The sequence below is a fragment of the Carassius gibelio genome, chromosome B23, assembly GCF_023724105.1.
Source record: "Carassius gibelio isolate Cgi1373 ecotype wild population from Czech Republic chromosome B23, carGib1.2-hapl.c, whole genome shotgun sequence".
Taxonomy (NCBI): Eukaryota; Metazoa; Chordata; class Actinopteri; order Cypriniformes; family Cyprinidae; genus Carassius; species Carassius gibelio.
Window position 1 is genome coordinate 25,941,915 of NC_068418.1, and position 12,860 is coordinate 25,954,774.

General features: G+C 35.0%; 1 protein-coding gene across 2 annotated transcripts in view; it reads left to right on the forward strand.

Annotated features, from left to right (window-relative positions):
- The first annotated feature begins 1,691 nt into the window (after nt 1–1,691).
- LOC128011802 (N(G),N(G)-dimethylarginine dimethylaminohydrolase 1) overlaps nt 1,692–12,860 on the forward strand; it is a 46,930-nt gene continuing 35,761 nt past the window's right edge. The window contains exon 1 of one of the 2 annotated variants that reach the window (XM_052594525.1): nt 1,692–2,130. In XM_052594525.1, the coding sequence (XP_052450485.1) occupies nt 1,837–2,130 (294 nt within the window). In that variant the 5' untranslated portion in view covers nt 1,692–1,836. The remainder of the gene's footprint in view (nt 2,131–12,860) is intronic. The other variant, XM_052594524.1, reaches the window with a different exon arrangement.

The window sequence follows — 12,860 nt, forward strand, 5'->3', positions numbered from 1 at the left end:
AATGTCCATAAAGAGCCTCCATTATTAAGAGTGTAGGCTGTTTTATGTATGTTTCCTGGTTATGTTGTATTGTATGTGCAGTGTATATCTGAAAGGTCTGATGGTTTCGTGGATGGCAGTGTGTCAGCTGCTATAGACGTGACACTAATGATTGAAAGCTGTTCTGTCGTGACGTCAGTCTGTTAGTTCTCCATGGGATCCCTCAGGAATTTCCTCTATAAGGACTACAGTGTTTGAAGCACATCCTTGTGGTCCTTATTTAGCAACTTATGTTTAAGAAATCACACAGCGGCTTCAGAATTCATATTTGAGCTATGACTGTATCATATGACTCTTCAAGTCATTTAAACCACAGACCTTATACTGTAAACCCCAAACCACTGCTGTAAAACACAAGAACGTTTCGAGAGAACGCAGTGGAAACGCTCATTCACTGTGAGGTTTAAAACTGAACATCTTCATGCAACACTGGTGAAGAATCAATGTAATTTCCAAGCATCATAGATTAAAAAAGTGCTTTGATATCAAATCTTCATTCATTTTGATCAGACATATCAGTCAGACCAGTTTTTATTGATATTTAGTTTTCAGCATAATCAATGATTGATAGTCAATAAATGGCACAGTTTAATGTGCCTCTAAAAAACATACTTTATCTAATGTAACTTATTTTTTATTTATTGTTTGGATATTTACTCACTTTTTTCAAATCAAATTAAAAGTGAGAAATGTGAAGGATAATAATTAGAAATAAACAAATGTAAAATAGAATTTGAAACTCATTCAAAGTCACAGAACCTCTTAATATACTTGCATAAACAATTTCTTTTTTATATAAGTTAGAAAGAGCTTTATTGACATACGAGGATTTTTTTTATGCCAGAATCTTCCAGTAGAAAACAACACAGAGATAAAAAATAGATGAGAATAAAGTCTTGTTAGACACACACACACACACAAATTTGAAGTAAAATGTTATATTTTTTATTTATAATAACTAAATAATAATGACGTAAGATGTGTAACGTTGCATTCGATACTTTTTCTTTTCTAGACGATTAATATCATGACTTCATTGATTACAAACATCGCAAAAATAAATAAGATAGCTATACAAATATGTAATGATGTAAACTTATTTTATTTAAATTGCTTTAAAAGAAACAAATCTCAGATTCTCTTATCACACTGTTTTTTTTTATTGAACATACAACTGCACATTGTTCAAACTATTACACTGTAATCTGTCTAACATTGTTACTGTACAAAGCACAGTAAACTATTTCTATAAATACAATCCCTACATTGCATTTCTATTTCTATTCTGTATTTACTCTGCTCAACACTGTATATATCATCTCCACTGTACATTCTGTATATCATAGCTTTACTTACTCTACACTTTTATGTGTATAAAACACTATATTCCTGCACTTCTTGTTAGATGCGAACTGCATTTCATTAGCTCTGTACTTGTACTTTGCATAATGACATTAAAGTTGAATCTAATCTATAACACAAACATAATCAGGAAACGTAAGATTGTATTTTTGACAACATTTACACTTACATCAACCACAAAACAAGCATTGGTTTAGAGAACAGCATCACAACAGCGTTCCCGTGTTTTTAAACACATCATCATAAAGCATCAGAAATCTCTTATCACATTGGTGCGCGTCGCGTCGGGCGCGTCCGTGACGTCATCGGCGCGCTGTTCTTCTCGCCCTTTCAGAGCTAGAGACGCCGTGCGCGTGCACAACCACAACATTGAACAACAAACAAACAGTCCCACAATAAACACGAGGCGCAGAGTCGCGGTGAGGGAGTGGAGCGATGGCTGGGCTGATGTCTGGGTTTGGCTGCTTTACGCACGCCGTGGTGCGCGCGGTGCCCGAGTCTCTGGCCAGAGACGCGCTGAGGAGCGGCGGTCTGGAGGTGGACCTGCTCAAAGTGCAGAAGGAGTATGAAGAATACGTGTCTGTGCTGAAGCACCGGCTCGGGCTGGAGGTGCTGGAGCTGCCCGCGGACGACGCGCTGCCGGACTGCGTGTTCGTGGAGGACGCGGCGGTGGTGTGCGGAGACACGGCGCTCGTGCCCAGACCCGGAGCCCCGAGCAGGAGGAGGGAGGTAAAGAACACGGAACACAACTGCTTCTCATGCGCTGTCAGTGCGGGGGATGCGCACCACAACACCATTCACTGTCTGCGCTAAGAGTGATTGGTGCTTTGTTTTAGTTTAGTTTTTTAATTGCTGAATCTTTCTCATATTGATTAAAATGTGCACAGTATCAACTTTACGTTACGTATATAGGCCTATGCAATTTCAAACAGCACTTGGATGCTTTTGCATCTGAACTCTTCACACACACACACACACACACACACACACACACACACACACACACACACATATATATATATATATATATATATATATATATATATATATATATATATATATACCTACATGTATATTTTATAGATGATAAATACACACACACACATAAAATATATCTATAGTATTGTTAAAGATTTTTATTTGTAAATATAATAAAAAAATAATTATTATTGCACACAATATTAACTATAAAAAGAAAATTTTTTCAGAGTGATATGATGGTCTTAATAGTAATGATAATAATAATAAATACCATTAACTATCATTATATAATTCTGAAAAAATACATTAAAATAAATAATTTAATCAATAACGTTACATTCTAAAATTTTAGAGCTTCTGCCATTATATTTATTCAATGTGTTTTGTGATCTAAATAGACTGAATTTATTTTTGTATTTTTTTGGGGGGGGTTGGGTGAACTAACTAATGCATGCATACCGTTCAGTAACTTGCTTTAGGTTTGTGCTCTGATGTATGTTGTGCATTGACTGGTATATAAGCATGATCCACTTCTGATCACTGAACCATCGTTATCTGACTATAGTCGTTACTTCCATGGACCGTGCAACCATAGTTGCTATTGGGAAACGCAAACCCTGATTGGTTTTCAATCAAGTACTTTTTTAGTGTTAGATGAGACAATAAATGACTAAACATCAAAAAGTTATTTGTGCATGTGATTTTCAACGGGATTACTTTGTTTTACCCTATAACATTTTAGATTAATTTTTATAGCTGTGTCATTTATTTCATAAAATGCATCATATTTCCTTCTGGTAAAGTTACAGGACTATGCTAAGCTGGTAAATCATTGTGTGCTGTGAACAGCTGCTTGCAGTAAACAAACAGGTGTTTTCTTATAATGACTGGTGCGCGTGAAAGGGTTAATTCACACGATTCACACGTTTGCTGAAGTGTGCATTAATGCATTTGTGTTTAGGCAGCATCCTGTAGAGAGATTTGAAGGTCATACATACCTTTTGTGATGTAAAACCAATTTTATATGCTGCTCTGTGAAGCTGTTGCAATATGTTGCTGTTGGTTGTTAAAGTGTTGCTATGCGCTATGCATTTGGAACGGTTGCCTGTTGCAATAGATCATTTAATTGGGTAATGTTTGGTCATTTTAGCCATAATAAGAGTCTTTGAAACGTGTCCAGGAGTTTTGGATGAACTGAGGGAGAATGTTATGTGTTTTGTTTGGTCGTTTCATGGAGACGCCTGCATCAATATTTACTCAAACTACTTTGCTCCACACCGGTTTGTTTTTGTGATCTCAATAATGCATTATTTACTTACCTCTGAATGCACATTTATAGTTTCCGTCTAGTTTGTAGATTCTGCTGTATGAAGACATGTTTCAGTGTTTTACTGGATGAACGTTGGTCATGGTTTCATTAACATCAGAATGAATTTGGTTTTGTCTGAGAGTGTGCATCAAATGTGTTCACTTTCTGATCTCATTCTTGTACAGGTGTGCATTTGATGGCTTCAGGCCCATGTGACTGTGCAGAGTTGTTCCTCTAATGGTTTTGGTCAGCTTGGTTTTTTTTCTCTCTCAGTGAAAGCTTTAAGATCAGCTGCACTTGTCTTATTGTCTAAATGTTTGGTAACGCTGTTTGCACAGTCAAGAAACCCTATTTACAAACCTCTAACACTAAGTAGTAAATTACACCGTGTGCGTCATCCTGCTGCGAGTCCATTCCAGACTAGTTGTGCATTGGCAAATCATTGCATTTAGGCTTTTACGTGTGGTTGTTTTTCTCAGGTGTGCCCTGACTTGTTTAGCAGCAATGTTGGGGAAACTCAGGCCTTGTTGCATCGCTGTGGTATTCAGGTCAAACTCAAATAATTGTCATTTTAAATGTTCAATTCACAGAAAACGTCAGATTACATAAGACAGCTGTATGAGCGTAAGTGGTTAGACCTACTTTCGCTGTAATGATTGCGTCGCCTGTGGCATTTGCTGAAATGTATATCTGAATAAACACAGCGGCCACATCTCTGTGCTTCAACACGCCAGCGCTTGGCAGCGCTTCTTTAAGCAAACATTGTGTCCTTGTGAAAGACTCTTGGATGGAGTTATTTAGGTCATGGCAGTCTCTGAATGTAGTTTGGCCGAAATTTTGGTGGGCACAATGAGGGATGCATGGAAGGTCCATTCCTCTTAAATCTCGCAGAACATTTTTTAGCCTTCACATGCCGTAGCATGAAGCACACAGTTAGATGTTTCTAAACCTGTCTGCATTGGCCTGAAAAGCTGTTTTTGGTGACAAAAGAGGTAAAATGACTTTAGAAAAGATGGCAGCATCATGATGTTAATTAACACAGAGATTGGTACAGTAGGTTTGTTAGTCAAATGTGTTGACTTTAGCAATCCTTGTTGCATTATATGCCAAGGGTGACCATTCAAAAATGGAGAAAAAGCACTTTTCGAGCATTTTTCCTTAAGTTTGCATGCATGTAACTCAAAAAGAATTAAAGATATCTTTACACCTTTAAAATTTTGGTTTATGACACTTTCCTTTTAGTATATGTTTTAAATTAAATGCCATTTGCTGATTAATGCACTATTTTGTAGAATGGGGTGAAATACAATTTTCACCTAAGATTCATAGCCAAATTACAGGTGGATAAAAATGACTTCAGAAAGATGCCAGCATCATGTTATTTTCACACAGAGGTCTGCAAGTAAAATCTATTGACCTTAGCAAACTTTGCTGCATTATATACAGTACGTCAATGTAGCTATTCACCATTTGGGGAAAACAGCACTTTGAGCTTTTTTGAAGTCTTTGAGATATCTTAATAGCCTTTTACAATTTGGTTCTACACATCTTTTTCTTCTAGTATTTATATTTCTAAGGCCCTAGTTTGTTCATTTCCAGAGGTAATGGGATCTCAATGTGGCTCCAAGAGTAAATTTGAATACTGCTGCATAGAACATGCCCCACATACATATTCTTTTTTAAGTCTGCATGCCTGTAACACAAGAATTGGGTTGATCACATAGTTGACAGTGCATGTATATAACACACACTCGCTCTTTGTTTTCACAGTATGTTTCTTGTTGCTTTCACGCCCATAGTCACTCATATTGCGATTGCAGCAATGCACAACAGCTGAGACATTAAATATCTTTCGCCATCTGCCTCAGAGCGTATATGTGTGTGTGTGTGTGTGTGTGTGTGTGTGTGTGTGTTGATTGGTCTTAACACATACTCTCGCTGCTCACTGTGGCATGACTGATGTGTGGTGACAGATCTGTCGATAGTAAGCACTTAACTTTGACCACCGCTGACCCCGCGCTACTGAAATATCAATCAATGTATCTTTGAAATATTAAAGATTTATATTATTCTTCATTGTATTCATTATTCGCTATACAGTGTTTAAAGATTAAATGTTTTGAGATCACTCACATTAGTAGATGTGCTTTAATAAGAGGAAGTAAGTACTTTCATAAGATGAAGTACATTTATCTGAGTCTTTAACTGCAGTGTTGAAAATATTATGAATTCAACTTGTTGCTTTTAATGCATGCAAAACAACTATTATGCATCATGCTACTATAATATTTGCAATCAATTTTCCATCCAAACTGCGATGTATGTGGATAAAAAATTATAATCTGCATTGCATCAAGTTCTGAAATTAAGTGAAATAATTTTTTTCATTTTTATTATTCCTTTTGAATGATATTTATTGTAAATCAGCTTGAAACATCAATAACGCATAACCTTCTTTATGCTGCAAGCTTGTAGTTTTTAGAAAATTTTGCAGCTCTGCTTAGCAGCAGAAATTACACTTTACATTGAAATTATATTCAAAAATTGCTCATTGCTTTTAATGCATTGCATGCAAAACATGCATTATGCAACTACTTGCAATCCCATTTATTTCCAGAGTGTCTCTTCCAAATGTCCAATATGCATAAATCTGAAATGCATAAACATTAAATTAAGTTTAATCTCTTTAGAATTACATTTACTGTAAATCAGCATGAAAAATTAATAATCTGATTTTCTTAATGCATGAAATGTATTTGAAACTAGGCTCTTAATGCAAACAAAAAACGTTAGAGCAACAATAATGTTCGCAATCAGCTTTATCCAATTTCTTATTGCGTATGTTGGAAACTCATCTCTGACGTCTGAACTCATGTTTTACACTGATTTCCTTTGGAAACTCTAATGTTATTCTAATGAGACCAGATTATTGGTATTTCCAAACATACAGAATCTCACACAGGCAATGCATTATTCATATTCATCTGTCTTAAGGTTACTTAATCCAATCTACGAGCATTTGTTGCTGTTAGATCACTTTCAGTACTGAATTTCCTTCTTTGTGTGACGTTTATGATCATGCATTGAGAAGGACACTGAATTCTGATCAATCAAATGTAGAAAAATGTTTGACGAGAAATTTGTTGTTTGACGTCTCGTTTAATGGAAACCATGTATTTTTTGGCTCTAAAAGTGCAGTAAAGCTCACAGATGAGATGATTGCTCTTGCTGGACTAAATCCTATTCATTGTAAGTTTTTTCTTCCAAAAAGTTTGATGTGGAAACGATGGGAAATTCTGCCAGGAGTCTGATAAAATGAGTCAAATGTACTTCTGACATTAAAAAGCTAATGTTAAGTGATGTTAAGCTGGACTGGATTTTTTGAGTAGCTCTGTTGTATTTTTTTTTAGGTGGAGCATATTTGGAAAAACAAAAATGGAGTTATTATCATTAACTAAAATTATTGAAAAAATATTTAGCTTTTTAAATAAACATATGTATAACAAACTTAGTTTCCAAAGCAAGATTCATAATTTTTCATTAACGAAAATTATTGAAATAAAATGAATGACAAGCTATATAGACGTCACGTAGACACATTAAAAAACTAATAAAATATAACAAACTTAAATCTTTTTAATAAAATTACTTAAATTACTACAATCTGTACTACAATGACTTAAAATAAGTGAAATTAAATTAATAATAAAAAATATGTAGACATTTAAAAATCCAAAAGCTAATAAACGATAAAAACATGAGTTATTTTATTTTTAATTTAATTTAATAAAATGAATTAGTTCTAAAATGACTAAAGCCGAAATAAAATTAATGAAAAAAATGTATAGCCACAAATATTTTTTTAATCCAAAAACTCAAAGAAGTAAAAAAAATACAAAAATAAACTCATTTTATTTCTAATTTGTATTTACTAAAAATGACTAAAATTAATACTGAAATGACTAAAACTGAAAAAAAAAAATCCTGAAAACGTTATAGTCTTTTTTTAGAAATCCCCCAAAATAATGATAATATATAAAACAAATGTATTTTTATTTCTAATATTTATTTCCAATATTCATTAATTTTTTTCATAAAAAACTATTAAAAATCACAAAAACACTCAACAAAATTACTAAAATGTAATTCAAATGCAAACAGAAAATAATTCTAAATAATACAGAATTAATTTAATTAATTTAGCATAATAATGAGGTGAGTTTTCCGATCTGTGGTTGGTGTAAATAAACTGAATCTAGAACATCTGCTCATAGTCAAACCTGATGTGTTTTACATTTGAGCTCATTCCTCCGTTCGTAAGGAAAAATAATGATTTTGATGATGTAGTTTCTCTGGTTTTCCCAGGATTATTATAGTTAAAGCTATAACTAATAAACAAAAACATTTTCCTATGACTAAAAATAAACTTGAAGTGAAATAAAATATAATATAAAACCTCTAAGCTTATTTTCTTTCTAGTAGTTGCCAAGGCACCATTTCTCATTTTCATTTAGTTAAACTTGATGTACAGTATTAAAATAACGTACACTAATACTCAAATAAAAATGAATAAAAGATATATAGATTAATAAATGATTAATACATGCAATTATTAATAGCAATTGTTGTTTTTTGCTATTATTAATAAAAATATATAGACACTTTTAAATTATAATTTACTGTACAATATATTTTATTTTATTAAATACCTTTATAAATAGTAATATTGCTGTTTTGTTTATTGTTTTTATTTATCACTTATAGCATGATTAAATAATAATTATGATTTGTAGTAAATATACAGACACATATAAAAAAGAAAATGTATTTGCTGTACAATATAATCGTTTTTATTTGATAATTAATCTTTAATTATATAATCTTAAACACCTGATAACTAGTAATGTTGTTTTGTCTAATATATTTAATAATAATAATAAGCATGATTAAATAATGATAATAAGTGTGTGTGAGGGAGAGAGAGTGTGTGTGTTTGTGTGTGTGTGTGTTTGAGAGAGAGAGAGAGAGTGTGTGTCTGTGTGAGTAAGTGAGAGAAGAGTATGTGTGTGTGTGTGTGTGTGTGTGTGTGTTTGTGTGTGTGTGAGAGAGAGAGTGTGTGTGTGTGTGTGTGTGAGGGAGAGAGAGAGTGTGTGTTTGTGTGTGTGTGTGTGTGTGTGTGTTTGAGAGAGAGAGAGTGTGTGTGTGTGTGTGTGTGTGTGTCTGTGTGAGTTAGTGAGAGAGTGTGTGTGTGTGTGTGAGGGAGAGAGAGAGTGTGTGTTTGTGTGTGTGTGTGTGTTTGAGAGAGAGAGAGAGAGAGAGTGTGTGTCTGTGTGAGTTGGTGAGAGAGTGTGTGTGTGTGTGTGTGTGTGTGTGTGTGAGAGAGAGAGTGTGTGTGTGTGTGTTTGAGAGAGAGAGAGAGAGAGAGAGAGAGAAAGTATGTGTGTGTGTGTGTGAGAGAGAGTGATTATGTGTTTGTGAGAGAGAGAGAGAGAGAAGAGTATGTGTGTGTGTGTGTGTGTGTGTGTGTGTGTGAGTAATTGTGTGTGTGTGTGAGAGAGAGACAGAGAGAGTGTGTGTGTTTGTGTGTGTATGTGTTACGTGGAAGTGTGTGTGTTTGTGTGAATGAGAAAGAGTGTGTGTTTGTGTGTGTACGTAGAAGTGTGTGTGTGTGTGTGTGTGAGAGTGTGTGTGAGTGATAGTGTGATTGTGAGAGAGAGAGAGTGTGTGTGTGTGTGTGTGTGAGTATTTGTGTGAGAAAGAAAGAGAGAGAGTGTGTGTTTATGTGTGTGTGTACGTAGAAGTGTGTGTGTGAGTGATAGTGTGATTGTGAGAGAGAGAGAGTGTGTGTGTGTGTGTGTGTAAATTACAGCACAGGAGTCTGACACTGGGTTGGAAGCACACACACCGTGTGTGTCTCTTTGTTTTGACTAGACAGTGTTCAGTCGGCCGCTCGAGTGTGTCCTCTCCGGAAGTGAGCCACTTCCACACCGGTGTGAAAAGCTGATCCGGGGTCAGTCTGACATTCCCAGTGTTCCCGTGATGCTGCCACATTCCTGATCCGCAGTCCAAAGCCGGATTGGTTTGCTCTGGATTCGGGAGCGTCTGGCACAAGCAGAAAATGATTTGAGGAAGTTTGTTTATTAAATGCAGGACAATTCTGTCACTCGTTTCAATTCATCACTTATTCTGTGACAATTTAATATTTTTGGTATAAACTTTATAATAATTAAAATGCTAATGAGCCCCTCAGAGGTCTCACACAAGAATCGTTTGTTTGCTTTGAAGCTTCACTGTGTGCAATTGAACCCAGAGGTGTGTGTGTGTGTGTGTGTGTGTGTGTGTGTGTGTGTGCTCTCTGCAAGGCCAAGTCTTTCCCGTCTCACACGGACACATGAAGAATTTGTGTGAGAGTGTGGGAAACTGCTCCAGTGGAAAAAGCAACTACATTTTATCCAGTTTGTGCATCAGTCGTCTGATTATTGGCTGCAATAAAATAAATTATTCAGGTTCAGATGTTTATGAGATGTTTAATAGTTTTAATTATTTGCTGAGAAATTTGGTTGTTTTAGTGCAATTTTACCACAATTTACTTCAATTAGTCAGAAATTGTTTATACTTGTGTCAGCGTTGTTGCTGATGTGTTAAGAGTCTGTGAGCTCCCAGCATGCACTGCAGTTTGAATAAATGTCGTTGTTTTGCTGTTTGCTGACATTGTTGATGCAGTTTTTTTTAACTCGTTGTTTACCAATACAGCGTTGTACCAACAGTCTTCAAGATACCTTCTTTTATGCCTTCAGGAATGAAGTAAATGGCTCTTTTTACGAATGTGCTTTGAGTCATTGATTCACCTGATTCATTCAAAAACGCAGATTTACTCAGAAAACACCACTGTGCTGCTCGAAGACGCACTACAGTTCTGCTATGGCTTTAAAGGTCCGTTATTCTTCGCAAAATTAGGCAAAAACACATTAAAATATAACACAATATCGGCTTTACTGAACTGTTGTATAAAATAATATTTAAATGTGTGATATTCAGGACAATAGCAGCACTTCTGCGATAGCGCTATTGCTCTCGCTTATCGTATAAAATATCAATAGATACAAAAATTGAGTTGTTTAGTTATTTCTATATGTATAAATTAGTGCTGTAGATATAAAAGCAGTAATGGTGATATTCTCTGTCTGTTTTGGTTCGTCGGTCCTACAGAAACGGCAGATTCACAGTCATGAATTCCTCTAGTTAGCTGTTTAGTTAGCTGTAGTAGCTTAGTCTAGTTAGCAGTGCGGGTGGTTGTATGGTTCACCCACTGGTCTCAGCGCTGTAGTTTAGGGTGTAAATGAATTCAATCTCAGCTCCTACGCTCACGTGTCGTCACACACGCGTGGATCCGTGTTCTCCGGGCCGGATTACACTTTAGTCAGTCTGATTGACACCACATGTGTGTGTTTCTCCCTCATGCTGTGAATACAGGTTATTTTTCTCCTGCGCTGTTGGACACACACTCGACTGGATCCAAACCCACCGGCACGTGTTTTCCCTGATTTACATCCCAACTTCACTCTGCTTCCCAGGAGCGTGTGTGTGTGTGTGTGTGTGTGTGTGTGTGTGTCTACTCGCATGTTTAGTTCCCTGTAGTAGTCTCACTCAGCAGTTTAATTAAATATACTGTAATGCTGCTTAAAACATCCTCCAAAAGGATAATTCTGTCATCATTTTCTCACCCTCACGTCGTTAGAATTATTTGTTTGTTTTTATTTGATTGTTTATATATTAAAATTACAAATATATACTTATTATTAAAAATACATAATTTTTAAATAATAATTAATATAATTGTATTATTGTTGTATTTAAAAAAATAATTTTAATATAAACATTCATATTTTTTTATAATAATACTATAAAAATGATAATTATCTACATATGCATACACATGTTGTTGTTATTATTATTATTATTAATACCATATATACATATAATAAATCAAATAAAAATATTAATAACAAATGTGATTCTCATTTTACTACTATATTTACACACACATACACACACACACACACACACATATATATATATATATTTGCATTTTTCACACACACACACACATACACACACGCTCTTAGTAGAAGTCGGTTGTTGTTGTTTTTTTTTTTTTTTTTATCCAGATCTGTATGTTGTTTGAATCTCAGTGATCTTCAAAATATCGGTGAAGAAAGAAACTTGAGTAAATGATGACAGTGTTAATTTTCAGGGAACTTTCCCTTTAATAAACAGAAACAAACTCCAAGCCAAAGAAAACTGATGCAGTAACATGGATTTTCCAGGTTTGTCTGTTTCTTTTATTGCTGAGCCTGCGGTTCTGACCGCACACACACACACACACACACACACACACACAGACATGTGTCCTGTGGCGTGTTTCTCACGTGCATGATGGACTCTAGCCACAAATTTACCTTTCATACTGTTTCTGTGTGTGTGTGTGTGTATGCTGTTATACTTTGAGATTATAACTGAATAGATATTCATAAATTTGCTTTAATGCAGCAGTAATTCAACAAGTCTTCTTTTATTTGTAGGCTGTAGATGGGCCATGACATATATTAGCTAAGTCACAAATGTCAGTGTCGTTTTTTGGTCTAAAGTTCATCAAGTTTAGTTTTGTGTGTGTGTGTGTTTGTATGTATGTTTCTCGGTGTGTGCAAGAATACAGAAACAAAAAAGACATTATGAGTGAGTCACATTTTCAACACAATATTGTCATTTTTTTCTGTTTTGAGCTAAATTAGCTCTAAACTAAGCCGTAACAGAACATTAAGTGCGTCTCACAGCAACAGTGCTGTGTTTCCTTCCTGAATGAATCTGTTTTGAATGAATCCTGAATGAGTCAATGATCCATTCATGAAAACAGTCATGAACGAACAGTTTTGAATGAATTGTTTGAATGAATGATTCAAGGAATCACTCATTGAGGGACTTGCCGTTTATTTATCCATGTAAAGCCTAATGAAGCCAAGGTAACAGCTACGGGATCAACAGATCACAAAACAGATCATATTGTGATTTTTGAATCACGAATTGGATCATTTTTTTAATCGGCAATAAAACTGTTATATCAGTGTAACATTGCTTTAAATGTATTATTTAAAGCACAATTTTGGTCCAC